Raw genomic sequence first — 14,278 nt, 5'->3', positions numbered from 1 at the left:
CAGTAAAACTATAGTACATTAGACATGACTTTCTGTCGGCATTTATTTGTCAGGTAGAATGTTCTGTGCTAATTGCATATGTGTTTTCAGTAATGTGCAGTATTTCTACCATATGCCTCAGATCCACAAAATGGACAGAAATAGTCCTAATGGCCCCTGTCCTGCAAGTGTCATGACACACTCCTCTTGTTTGTACAGTCTCATCATATATTTTTTGAAAACATTCTGAGGTAAAAGTTCTCAGAAAGTAAACTGAGAGAAGGCCTAAAATCAGTCCTGCAGAATTTATGTAAGAGAACTTTTTAACGGCGTGACAAAATTGATCATTGTTTCTTCTTCATAGCGTATTCTGGTTATATTTACATTTTTAGGTTATACTTGGCCACATCAGTCCCTTGCAGAAGACCCTTGCTGAGATACAGGGCTACAAAGAAGGTCTTAGGTTACAAGGAATGAGAATGCAACCTCTCTCAGTCTTCAGAAGAACAGCTCAACTTGTGAAAGAACTGAAAATGTTAGAAAAAATTACCAAGGAACAAAATGAGCTACTGGAGGTAAAGTATTTGCATTTACATCAGATTCATTTGTTCTGAAATTTCATACAAAACTTCTTAAATTGGTGGTAATTTTTTTTGGTGATGAGACATGATTGTTAAGGCAGGACCATAATACACCTACCAGGTCTCCGTTTTTGCTGGGTAATTTAATACAAGGACAAAGCGTGCTATAACTGTTTCGAGGTTTATTTTAACTTTGGAATTCAGCTAAAAGAGATGCCAGTTTCTTTTCCCAGATAGCTAATGCCTTATGGCACCTTGTGGTAGTTTTGGGTATTACACAATAGCAGTGACTTAATTGTCATATTACTTAAATACCTGTGCTCCCACAACCCAAGTCAATGCAAGCTGTAGGTGCTCAGCACCACTGAAATTCAGATCCTACATCTTTATAAGAACATAGAAATATTTTTTGTTATATATACCTACCATTTAATAGTAATTTAATTACATTCACATTAATTATTAAAATGTGAATAGTGCAAAGTCTGTTGCTGAAGGAGTTATTTCTCAAGGATGTAATCTTTTCTTATCAGTAAAGCACAATGGGCCAATTTCCTCCATTGTAAATTGTACTGCTTATCATTCTGAAGTTGAACATCTCCTGACCTGACCTCAGATTAGGTACTGCAACTGTACTTGCTATCCTGGGAAGCAGTGACTCTAAAAAAGATTTGGGGCTACTGGTGGATAATCAGTTGAACGTGAGCTCCCAGTGCGATCGATGCTGTGGCCAAAAGGGCTAATGCAGTCCTTGGATGCATAAATGGGAATCTTGAGTAGGAGTAGAGAGGTTATTTTACCTCTGTATTTGGCACTGGTGTGATCACTGCTGGAATAGTCTGTCTAGTTCGGGGGCCCACAATTTAAGAAGGATGTTAAAAAATTGGAGCGAGTTCAGCGAAGAGCCATTAGAATGATTGAGCTCCTTGACATATTGTCTAATCCTTTAATCTATTTAGTTTAACAAAGAGAAGGTTACCAGGTACTTGATTACAGTCTATAAGCACCTACTGGGGGAACAAATATTTTATAATGGGCTCTTCAGTCTAGTAGACAAAAATATAATATGATCTAATGGCTGGAAGTTGAAGTTAGAAAAATTCAGACTGGAAATAAGGTGTAACTTTTTAACAGATAAATTAACCATTGGAACAATTTACCAAGGATTGTGGTAGATTATCCATCACTGACAATTTTTAAATCAAAATTGGATGTTTTTCTAAATGGTGTGCTCTAGGAATTATTTTTGGGGAAGTTTTGTGACTTGTGTTATAGGATGTCAGATGAGATCAGTGGCACTCAACCTTTCCTGACTACTGTACACTTTTCCAGAGTCTGATTTCTCTTGCATACCCCAAGTTACACCTCAGATAAAAACTACTTGCTTACAAAATCAGACATAAAAATAGAAAAGTGTCACAGCACACTATTACTGAAAAATTGCTCACTTTCTCATTTTTACTATACAATTATAAAATAAATAATTGGAATATAAATATTGTACTTACATTTCAGTGTATAGTAAATAGAGCAGTATAAACAAGTCATTGTCCATATGCAATTTTAGTTTCTCTTGACTTTGCTAGTGCTTTTTATGTAGCCCGTTGTAAAACTAGGCAAATATCTAGATGAGTTGATGTACCCCCTGGACGATCTCTGCATTCCTCCACGGATACGCATACCCCAGCTTGAGAACCACTGGACTAGATGATCACAATGGTCCCTTCTGGCCTTGGAATCTATTAATATTTCTGGGTGAGCAGGAGAGTGGAGGCTCAGGACTAAATAATCTAAGATGGGTCTCTGCATTTCTCAGCATGATGTCATCAAACAAAAGTTTTTTTTCTTCTTAAACACACCTTTTAACTGTTCTCTAGTAAAGAGAGTGCTTTAGCACTTCAAGGGCTGTTGTTTCCACTGCTCGGCCATTTGGTGTTCATATGAAGGTAGCCATCATTGATCCTAGATGTGTGCTTATTTGCCCAAGCTTTAGAGGAGCTGGTATGGAATATGCCAAAAGGTATGCACATTCTTATAGTTTGAGGAAGGCCGGGGCTCCAGGGGCTGTAACAGCGTACTTCAGTGTTCAATGCTGAAGCAGCATCTTGTGGTGAAGACTTACCTAGGTATCATAAATTTAGGGTTCTGTTCGTTTTTTACCCCAGATTTCCTGTGTGAGCCTCTGATGTTCTACATTTGTAAAATGGAGGTGATAACATGCCCGTGAAGTAGATGTATATTATGAAGCTAAGTTTGCAAAGCACATTGAGATCCTCAGATACGAGATGCTATACAAGTGTAAAGTATTATTATTATATGGTTCCCATTGGTTCAGATGGGCCCTTGGGTATAAGTTTTCCTGCTTTGAAATATATTGTACTTGTTGGAAGCCATATAATGTTTATGCTCGGCATTTTCATAGAATCATAGAAGATTAGGGTTAGAAGAGACCTCAGAAGATCATCCAGTCCAACCCCCTGCTCAAAGCAGGACCAATCCCAACTAAATTATCCCAGCTAGGGCTTTGTCAAGCCGGGCCTTAAAAACCTCTAAGGATGGAGATTCCACCACCTCCCTAAGTAACCCATTCCACTGCTTCACCACCCTTCTAGTGAAATAGTTTTTCCTAATATCCAACCTAGACCTCCCCCACTGCAACTTGAGACCATTGCTCCATGTTCTGTCATCTGCCACCACTGAGAACAGCCTAGCTCCGTCCTCTTTGGAACCCCTCTTCAGGTAGCTGAAGGCTGCTATCAAATCCCCCTCACTCTTCTCTTCTGAAGACTAAATAAGCCCAGTTCCCTCAGCCTCTCCTCATAAGTCATGTGCCCCAGCCTCCTAATCATTTTCGTTGCCCTCTGCTGGGCTGTCTCCAGTTTGTCCACATCCTTTTTTTGTGTGCGGGGGGGCAAAACTGGACGCAGTACTCCAGATGTGGCCTCACCCATGCCAAATAGAGGGGAATAATCATTTCCCTCGATCTGCTGGCAATGCTCCTACTAATGCAGCCCAATAAAGGGCACACTGTTGACTCATATCCAGCCTCTTTGCCTTTATCTCCTACAAATCTAACTCAATTTTTAAATGAGATTTCTTCATTAGAAAACAGATGGGGAAAATTGCATTTCTTGGCAACTTGGGTGTCATACCTTGCAGCAAAGACTCTCCAGTCCTGTTGTGTAGGTTGAAAGCAAGTGTAGTCCAATACAAGTCTATTGTCTGGCTAAGTTATTACATGGGAAGAAGTGTACTAAAGCATGGACATTTTATTATTAACTGTGCATCAGAAATGTAAGTGCTTTGTTGTAAAGGCAACCAGAATGGAAATAATGTGCTCTTATTTTTTAAAAAAAAGCCTTGGATATTTATTTTGAATTCTTAAGTGTGTATGTGTTTATGTATATATTACTCTCGGTTTACATTTATCAAGTGATATTGTAATAGAACAATCCTAATAATTTTATCATGATTAAATTCCAGCATAACAAAGCATAGTGATATATCACAGAAACAAAAAAGAATTAGGTGATGATGTTGGTTTGTATATTCCTTGGGGGTAGGTCTTCAATCAGCTTTCACCAAGGATTAATTTAACCATTTGTGTTTGTATTTTGGCCTGTGGAGTGCCATGCATACCAACAGCACTCTATAAATAACACTCAGGTTAGAGGGTATAAAGAGTACAGCTGGGTGTCCTGACTTCCTATATAAGAGGGACACTGTTCTCATATTTTAAGATTAGGACTGTCAAGCGATTAAAAAAATTAATCACGATTAATTGCCCAATTACAAAAAATTAATCACGATTAATTGCATTGTTAAACAATAATAGAATATCATTTATTTAAATATTTGTGGATGTTTTCTACATTTTCAAATATATTGATTTCAATTATAACACAGAATACAAAGTGTGCAGTGCTCACTTTATATTTATTTTTGATTACAAATATTTACACTGTTTTTGTTTAAAAAACAAAAAAAAAATATTTCAATTCACCTAATACAAATACTGTCATGCAGTCCCTTTCAATGAAAGTTGAACTTACAGACATAGAATTATGTGCAAAAAATAACTGCATTCAAAAATAAAACAATGTAAAACTTTAAAACCTACAAGTCCACTCAGTCCTACTTCAGCCAATCGCTCAGACAAACAAGGTTGGTTACAATTTGCAGGAGATAATGCTGCCCACATCTTGTTTACAATGTCACCTGAAAGCGAGAACAGGCATTCGCATGGCACTGTTGTAGCCGGCGTTGCAAGATATTTACGTGCCAGATGCACTAAAGATTCATATGTCCCTTCATGCTTCAGTGTCCATTCTGATGATGGGTTCTGCTCGATAATAATCCAAAGCAGAGCGGACCAATGCATGTTCATTTTCATCATCTGAGTCAGATGCCACCAGCAGAAGGTTGATTTTCTTTTTTGGTGGTTCGGGTTCTGTAGTTTCCACACCAGAGTGTTGCTCTTTTAAGACATCTGAAAGCATGCTCCACACCGCATCCTTCTCAGATTTTGGATGGCACTTCAGATTCTTAAACCTTGGGTCGAGTGCTGTATCTATCCTTAGAAATCTCACATTGGTGTCTTCTTTGCATTTTGTCAAATCTGCTGTGCAAGTGTTCTTCAAACGAACATGTGCTGGGTCATCATCCGAGACTGGTATAACATGAAATATATGCAGAATGTGGGTAAAACAGAACAGAAGACATACAATTCTCCCCCAAAGAGTTCAGTCACAAATTTAATTAACACATTATTTTTTTAATGAGCATCATCAGCATGGAAGCATGTCCTCTGGAATGGGGCCTAACCATGAAGGAGCATATGAATGTTTAGCATATCTGGCACACAAATATTTTGCTACACCGGCTACAGAAGTGCCATGTGAATGCCTGTTCTCACTTTCAGGTGACATTGTAAATAAGAAGCAGTCAACAATATCTCCCATAAATGTAGACAAACTTGTTTGTCTTAGCAATTGGCTGAACAAGAAGTAGGACTGAGTGGACTTGTAGGCTCTAAAGTTTTGCATTGTTTGTTTTTTTGAGTGCAGTTATGTAACAAAAAAAAATCTACATTTGTAAGATACACTTTCACGATAAAGAGATTGCACTACAGTACTTTTATGAGGTGAATTGAAAAATGCTATTTCTTTTGTTTATCATTTTTACAGTGCAAATATTTGTAATAAAAATAATAATATAAAGTGAGCACTGTACACTTTGTATTCTTGTTGTAATAGAAATCAATATATTTGAAACTGTAGAAAAACATCCAAAAATATTTAATAAATTTCAATTGGTATTCTATTGTTTAACAGTACAATTAATCACAATTAATTTTTTTAATTGCAGTTACTTTTTGTGTGTTAATCGTGAGTTAACTGTGATTAATCGACAGCCCTATTTAAGATGTATTGTGCTAATTTATCAACCTGTGTTATCTTTTTCAGACTTATCTACAAAAAGTAATATCTCTTAAAATTAGATTTTCTTATACTAGTTTAGTCTAGCCAAAGTCTGTATTGCTGATGTAAATTGGTGCAGTCAATGAAGCTATGCCAGTTTACACCAGCTGAGGACTTGGCTCTCATTGTTAGTGCATCATGTTTGGGTCCAAATACTTCCCAATATGTTTTCCTGCCAGCCTTCCCCCACCCACTTTCCTGTCCATAAAAACTGTTCGTTGCAATAGTCAAAAAACCTACGCAAGGCCTGGATCTTGTGTAGGGGTAACAGAATAAGACATAAAGCAAAAATCTTCTTTTGTAAGCTCTGCAGGGCAGGGATCATCTTTTTGTTCTGTTTTTGTGTAACGCCTAGCACAGTGGGTTCCTGGTCCATGACTGGGGCTCCTAGGCACTATGTTAATAGATAAATAGTGAGGATAATAATAATAAATAAAACATAAAATAACAACTCAGTGAAAACCCCTGCTTTTTAGTAGGAGATATGTCCACTTAATGATGTCTGCATTGTACTGGACTTCCAGAAGATTTTTGTGACTGGGGATTTGCAAGACTAGGCCCAAAATAATTTTTTTAAAAAATTTTCAGTGTGGGTCTTGCATTCTTTAGAACGGTCTAGTCACAAGCAAGTCTTAATTTGCATTTACCAGGGTCATTTTCAGTTGCTTTGCAAGTTACTTTGCTCTTAAAATAAAAGCTATTCTGAGTAGCCACCGGGGCTAATACATACTGGATGGGACAAGAATTGATGAGATATAAAGTAGTTTCATAGATTTCAAGGCCAGAACGGACCTTTATCATCTAGTCTGACCTCCTGTATAGGCCATAGAACTTCCCCAAAATAATTCCTACAGCACATCTTTTAGAAAAACATCTGTCATAAATATAAAGGGAAGGCTAACCACCTTTAAATCCCTCCTGGCCAGAGGAAAACCCCTTTCACCTGTAAAGGGTTAAGAAGCTAAAGATAACCTTGCTGGCATTTGACCAAAATGACCAATGAGGAGACAAGATACTTTCAAAGCTGGGGGGTGGGGAAGGGCGGGGACAAAGGGTTCTTTCTCTCTGTCTGTGTGTTGTTTTTGCTGGGACCAGAGCAGGAATGCAGGTCAGAACTCCTGTAAAGGGTTAATAAGCAATCTAGTTAGATATGCGTTAGATTCTGTTTTGTTTAAATGGCTGATAAAATAAGTTGTGCTGAATGGAATGTATATTCCTGTTTTTGTGTCTTTTTGTAACTTAAGGTTTTGCCTAGAGGGATTCTCTATGTTTTGAATCTGATTACCCTCTAAGGTATTTACCATCCTGATTTTACAGAGGTGATTCTTTTACTTCAATTAAAATTCTTCTTTTAAGAACCTGATTGCTTTTTCATTGTTCTTAAGATCCAAGGGCTTGGGTCTGTGTTCACCTATGCAAATTGGTGAGGATTTTTATCAAGCCTTCCCCAGGAAAGGGGGTGTAGGGCTTGGAGGGATTTTGGGGGGAAAGACGTTTCAAAGTGGGCTCTTTCCCGGTTATATTTGTTAGATGCTTGGTGGTGGCAGCAATAAAGTCCAGGGACAAAAGGTAAAATAGTTTGTACCTTAGGGAAGTTTTAACCTAAGCTGGTAAAAATAAGCTTAGGGGGTTTTTCATGCAGGTCCCCACATCTGTACCCTAGAGTTCAGAGTGGGGAAGGAACCTTGACAACATCCAGTCTTGCTTTCAAAATTGTCAGTGATGGAGAATCTGCCACGACCCTTGGTAAGTTGTTCCTATGGCCAATTACGTTCACTATTAAAAATGTATGCCTTATTTCTAGTCTGAATTTGTCTAGCTTCAACTTCCAGTCATTAGATCATATTATAACTTTGTCTGCTAGACTGAAGAGCCACTTATTAAATATTTGTTCCCCAACTAAGTACTTATAGTCTGTAATCAACTCACCTGGTAGCCCTCTCTTTGTTAAGCTAAATAGATTGAGCTCCTTGACATGTTTTCTAATCCTTTAATCATTCTCATGGCTCTTCTCTGAACTCTCTCCAATTTTTTAACATCCTTCTTGAATTGTGGGCACCAGAACAAGACACGATATTCCAGCCGTGGTCACACCAGTGCCAAGTACAGAGGTAAAATAACCTCTCTACTCCCATTTGAGATTCTCTTGTTTTTATGCATCCCAGGATTGCATTAGTTCTTTTGGCCACAGCGTTGCACTGAAATCTCATGTTCAACCTATTATCCACTACCACCCCCAAATCTTATTCAGAGTCACTCCCCCATCCTGTAAGTATGGCCTACATTTTTTTGTTCCTAGCTATATGCATTTACATTTAGCCATATTAAAATGCATATAGTTTGCCTGTGCCCAGCTTACCAAGCAGTCCAGATCGCTCTGTATCAGTGACCTGTCCTCTTTGTTATTTACCATTCCTCCAATTTTTGTGTCATCTGCAAACTTTATCAGTGATGATTTTATGTTTTCTTTGAGGCAATTAAAAACGTTAAATAGTGCAGGGCCAAGAACAAGTCCCTGAAGGACCCCACTAGAAACCCACCAGTTTGATGATGGTTCCCTGTTTACAGTTACAGTTTGAGACCTATCAGTTAGCCAACTTTTACTCCATTTAATGCATGCTGTGTTCATTTTATATGATTCTGGTATTTTTGTCAAAATGTCATGTGATACCAGGTCAAACACTTTACAGAAGTGTTTTATCAACCAAACTTGTAATCTCATCAAAAATGGATATCAAGTTAGTTTGACAGGATCTATTTTCCATAAACTCATGTTGATTGATACTAATTATATTACCTTCCTTTAATTCTGTATTAATTGAGTCCCATGTCAGCCACTCCATTATCTTGCCTGAGATTGATGTTATACTGATAGGCGTAAAATTACCCAGGTCATCCCACTTGTCCTTTTAAAATATTGCCACAACAGCAGCTTTCTTCGAGTCTTCCAGAGCTTCTCCAGTGTAGTGTTCCAAGACTTCCTGAAAAGCAATAACTGTCCAGCGAGCTCCTCATCCAGCTCTTTTAAAGTAGGTCCAACCTGCTAGGGAAGAGTGGAGGGTCAGGGAAAGAGAGAGTTTTGGACGTCGGTTAGAAGATTAAGAATGGCACAAGGCCTCCACAAAACTGTTGGGGGAGTCAACACAATTCTCTGAGAACTACATAGGCCTGCCAAGCTTGGGACTTGCATAGTGTTTGGGCAAGTGTGGCAGAGAGAGGCTGGACTCAGTATCCAGAGCATTCATATTCAAATTTTGGTCTAAGAAATCTGAAAAGATGCTTCCCCAGCAGCCATGTTAAGGTGCACCTTATTGTTTTTAAATTGACGTGCTAACAGCCAGTAAATAAGGGCTAGTCTACACTAGAAGCACTACAGCGGCGCAGTTGCACAGATGCAGCTGTGTCGCAGAAGCACATCTGTTGAAGATGCTCTATGCCTATGGGGGAGAGCTGTCCTGTCAGCATAATAAAACCACCTCCGTGAGAGGCGGTAGCTATGTGGGCGGGAGAAGCTCTCCCACTGACATAGCGCTGTCCACACCGGCACTTAGGTCAGTGTAATATACGTTGCTCAGGGGGTTGACTTATTCACACCCCTGAGCAGCATAAATTATACCAACATAACATGTTGTGTAGACAAGCCCTAAGTCTTCTAGCACCTCAGCTTTAAAGCATATTCTAGGTTTCCCAGTGAAAATGAGCATTTTGGTAGAACTATTATTTTCATTCATTTTTTCCTATACCTTTCTCTTTTCATTTTGTTGTTGTGTCAGACTTAGTCATCTAAGCCACACCCTCCAGTCTTCTCTTCTAATTTAAAAACAACCCTGGCCTCCCACCCCCAAAAGCCAAAATTATTTACCCCTTTCCTTTAAAGTCCATACATAAGAGAGAGAAATAGAATAGAACCAAACTAATTTGCAGTAATAAGTGGGTGAACTTTGCAGATGAACAAATGAATGAACGAAGAGAAAACACAAAAAATGAATTAAAACAAATTCATAGATATAAATAAATAAATGTATATTGCAGAATGTATACTCTGTTCTGACAGTTGTGGTCTGTGCAATAGCAAATATTGTTTGTGGTTTCTACACTAGCAAAATAATATATTTAGTAAGAGTAATGTTCTGTTAGTAATACTGTATGAGAAATCACTACAGCTCTTTGTTGTCAAATCTTTGCTAAGTACTGAGGTGAGACTGCCATTTGTGTGTAAAAAATGAACTGTGTAGGTTAATGAGATTCTGCTGTCATTATCAACCAGAAAAAATGGTGCATTTTGCTGCGTATTTCTGCTATACTGCAGGTTTTCCTACAAGTCCATGCAAGCTCCTTCTCCCAACATGACTCATAATATTGCTGATTACATCAGTAATATTCAAACTGTCAAATATTGCAGATAGTGTTGTTGTAGCTAAGTTGATCCCAAGATATTAGAGAGACAGGTGGGTGAGTTAATATCTTTTATTGGAACAACTTTTGTTGGTGAGAGAGACAAGCTTTCAAGCTTACGTAACGCTCACCCACCTTGGCTCTCACATATTGTAGATAGAATTTACCCTTTGACCTTCACCTCTGACCTTTGTTGCACAGCATGATTTATTTTTGCTAGTTGCAGGCCTACCCAGCGACAATGAACTAAACTGTGCCAATAAAAAGTAGGAAGGTTTTCTCATAAGGTATCATGAAACCAACAAAAAGGCAAAATCATGCAGTTTCTCTTCAGATTCTTCTTTTTAAACAACTCTACTTGTGAATATGATTAAATATGTCTGACTTCACGTTTTACAGCCAAAGGGAGTTAAATGCATACATTTATTTCGTAATAAAGAGTTATAGCCAAAGCTACTTACTCTGCTCCCAGTCACAGCTATGATGCAGTATTTTTATTTTATTTTATTTTTGTGTATGAGCAAATTAATAAAGAAGTTGAAGACAACAGAATTCGGGAACACTGAATAAAATCAGCTCACAAATTCTTAATTTAAACCCACTAGATATACAGATATAGGAACAAGGTTGTTTGACTTTCCAGTGGTTTGAATTCATTGCAATACTGACTAGTTTGTTTCTGTATTCTGCTAATCAATTGAAAACAGCTAATGAAAATTATCCTTTTACAGTCAATCGTAAAAGAGACCGATGAATGTGAACAAGAAATTGAAAAGTTGAAGCAGTTCTTAAAGAACCAGCTGGGTGAACTGTCATATGAAAAACCTTCGTTTCCTCAGACTGCTTCCTGTCCAGAGGTGAGTTTCATTGTTTTCATTTTTTCTCTGACCTGTAGTGTATTCCTCTGTGACCTGGACTCGCGTCTAGTTCTGCTACTGTATGCTAATGTGGGGGTAAACAGCAACACTTATTTCTTTTCCTCCCAATCATTTCCCGATGTGTGAAGGCTAAAATAAGTAGGCAGATAGATTTCAAAGCAGTATACATGACTGTTCATGCATAAGATGACATGTACCAACTAGTGTTACACTGTTGTACCTTTAGTTTGTCAGTTAGGTATGTATTTTAACATATATTTATCAGATCTCATGAGGTAGGCATTATCAAACACAGCCAGTATGTGGATGTCAGACCGCCGAAGGACATGCTGAGGGCTGGAGGAAGTGGTGTTGGTGAGTCGGTAGGCAGCACTTGTCTTGAGTCCATGGTGCTCCAGTACCCCACCATGGTATTAGGAAGCAGTGTGTGCTGCTGTAGGCAGTTTTGCAGATGAGACATATAAGCAAAGTCCAGATCACTTGTGCGTATTGATGATGCAGTGGCACTTTCTGCAAGAATTGGGGTATTAACCCCAGTGTCATGATATCACAGGATTGGTCTCCCACAGTGCCCCTTTGGGATATGACTGGGCCCTGAACTCACCCAACCTGTGGTCCAGCGTCAGCATGGCACCAGCTGTGGGAGACTCAGCCCTCTAACTTAGTCCTGCGGGAGTCTACTTCTTCCTGGGCTGTCAAAGGTCCAAAGGGAAAAGAAGCACAAATTAACTAACACAAGCCCTGAACTGGCCTCCTTTCCTTCTGGAACCCTCTGGGAGGCTGTAGTCCTGTTCAGCACTGACAGGCAAGTCACTGGTAATAGTCCCAAAGTAACTGTTCTGCGTCAAGGCCACCTTCCCCTGAGGGGGCTCCAATAGGTAGCAGTGATTTAAGCAGTACCTGCTCTCAGCAGAGCTTTCTTCAGGAGCTGAGGACCGAAAATCTGTTCCTTCCAGGTCTTCCACCAGCTGAGCCGGGCTTCTTCCTCTCCTTCAAGCCTGAATCTCCTTGCAATTGTGGCAGGACAGGCCTGATTGGGTGCAAAGCAGTTCAGTAACCAATACCTGGCCTGTGTGGGGTTTGTACACCCCATCACACATGGCTATATGCCATCTTGGTTAATAATATTTTACTTAAGTAAATTCTCCCTGCTCATGCAGTTAGTTTCTAGTTTCCCCTTCCTATCCTAAACTGTTGTTCGGGCTTCATTAGCTGTTAAACACCCCAGAGGTGGTGGCTTTTTGTAGTGGATCAAGTGATTATATAGTGGGCAAACATTTTTTTTAAAAAAAGGCATGAAGGCAACATTAAGGTGTGAAATACAAACCTGCAAAAGTCAGGAAATGGCCGAGTCATACAAGTATAATTATTATTTATAAAGTGCCTCTGAAGTGCTTGGCCTGCTGCATATAGTCATGATAACATTAAGACGCCTACCTTGTACATGTATAGGGCCCTACCAAATTCATGGTCCATTTTGGTCAATTTCACTGTCATAGGATTTTAAAAATCATAAATTTCATGATTTCAGCTATTTAAATCTGAAATTTCACAGTGTTGTAATTGTAGGGATCCTGACCCAAAAAGGAGTTGTGGGGGGGTTGCAAGGTTATTGTAGGGGCTTGTGGTACTGCTACCCTTACTTCTGTGCTGCTGCTCGTGGCAGCACTGCCTTCAGAGCTGAGCAGCTGGAGAGCAGTGGCTGCTGGCTGGAAGCCCAGCTCTGAAGGGAGCAGTACAAAAGTCAGGGTGGCAATACCATACCTTGCCATACTTACTTCTGCGCTGCTGCTGGCAGGGTGCTGCCTTCAGAGCTGGGCGCCCAACCAACAGCCACTAGTCTCCGGCTGCCCAGCTCTGAAGTCATCACAGAAGTAAGGGTGGCAATTCCATGACCCCCCTAAAATAACCTTGCGACCCCCCTGCAACTCCCTTTTGGGTCAGGCCCTCCAATTTGAGAAACGCTGGTCTCCCCCGTGAAATCTGGTCTTTTGTGTGCTTTTACCCTATACTATACAGATTACACGGTGGGAGACCAGATTTCATGGCCGAGAATTTGGTAGGGCCCTATACATGTATAATACATATGATTGCTAGTTAAACTTTTAAATGTATAGCTAGAGATATGTTCAATAGATTAATTCACCATACGTTCAATGTTAATCCTGATTGTGAATTTTTTCCTGACTCTTGTGTGGGTTAAATTAAGAACCTAAATGTTGCCTCTTAATATAGATATTTGCATTTAATTTCCTTGTCCTTTTTTAAAAGAAAAAAATCACCTGCTTAGTGATGTTAGTATTTCATTGACTAAAGTAGCCTTTGACTTTCACACCTCACTGAAGGCTTTGGAGTGGGGAAGTGGTGAGTTTACATCTCACTAGAGTGATTGGAGTAGAGGAGGAGTGAGCACACCACTTTGATGTTACTTTTGCTTGTCTCAAGACAGTTTCCCGGCTATATATATTAGCAGAGCAGTTGCATGCGGGCTTACGCTGCAAAGTCCACCTTCGCAATGGAAAAAGATAGCAAAGTCATTCTTTTTAACTACAACTTAGTGCAGCACATTGCCAAATACAGGCAGTATTTCATGCTGGTGACTTTCTCCTGTCCCTGATAGGGAGACAGTTACTGGAGGGGTTTGCTGCATGTGTTTCAATGTGTCAGGAAAGGTGTATTTATCTCGGCAGCACTCTATCCCTCTCCGACAGAGCCAAAGAAAATTCTTCCCGCCCCTCATTAATGTCCCCTACGTGAGGGTGGGCTGAAATCATATCAGATGCCTACTGAGGCCTTCTATGCAAAGGCCTTGCCTATGTTCAGAAAATCTGTCAATGTCGTTCAGCATCAGTGCAGTTCCGCTGGTGTTTTGAACAGCAGAAGCTGTAGTGGAGACAGGGCCTATGTAGTTTTACATGTGTCATCTAACCTGGGTTAGTTATTTGCTTTGCTTTATTGATGCTCT

General features: G+C 39.5%; 1 protein-coding gene across 1 annotated transcript in view; it reads left to right on the top strand.

Annotated features, from left to right (window-relative positions):
• Positions 1–14,278, top strand: part of SYNE2 (spectrin repeat containing nuclear envelope protein 2) — a 264,558-nt gene that overhangs the window by 134,954 nt on the left and 115,326 nt on the right. The window contains exons 62-63 of the mRNA XM_074956361.1: positions 372–554; positions 11,167–11,292. Coding sequence (XP_074812462.1) covers positions 372–554; positions 11,167–11,292 — 309 coding nt within the window. The remainder of the gene's footprint in view (positions 1–371; positions 555–11,166; positions 11,293–14,278) is intronic.

Source organism: Natator depressus, chromosome 6 (genome assembly GCF_965152275.1).
Source record: "Natator depressus isolate rNatDep1 chromosome 6, rNatDep2.hap1, whole genome shotgun sequence".
In the NCBI taxonomy this organism is placed as follows: Eukaryota; Metazoa; Chordata; order Testudines; family Cheloniidae; genus Natator; species Natator depressus.
This window is presented reverse-complemented; position numbering and strand designations above follow the sequence as displayed.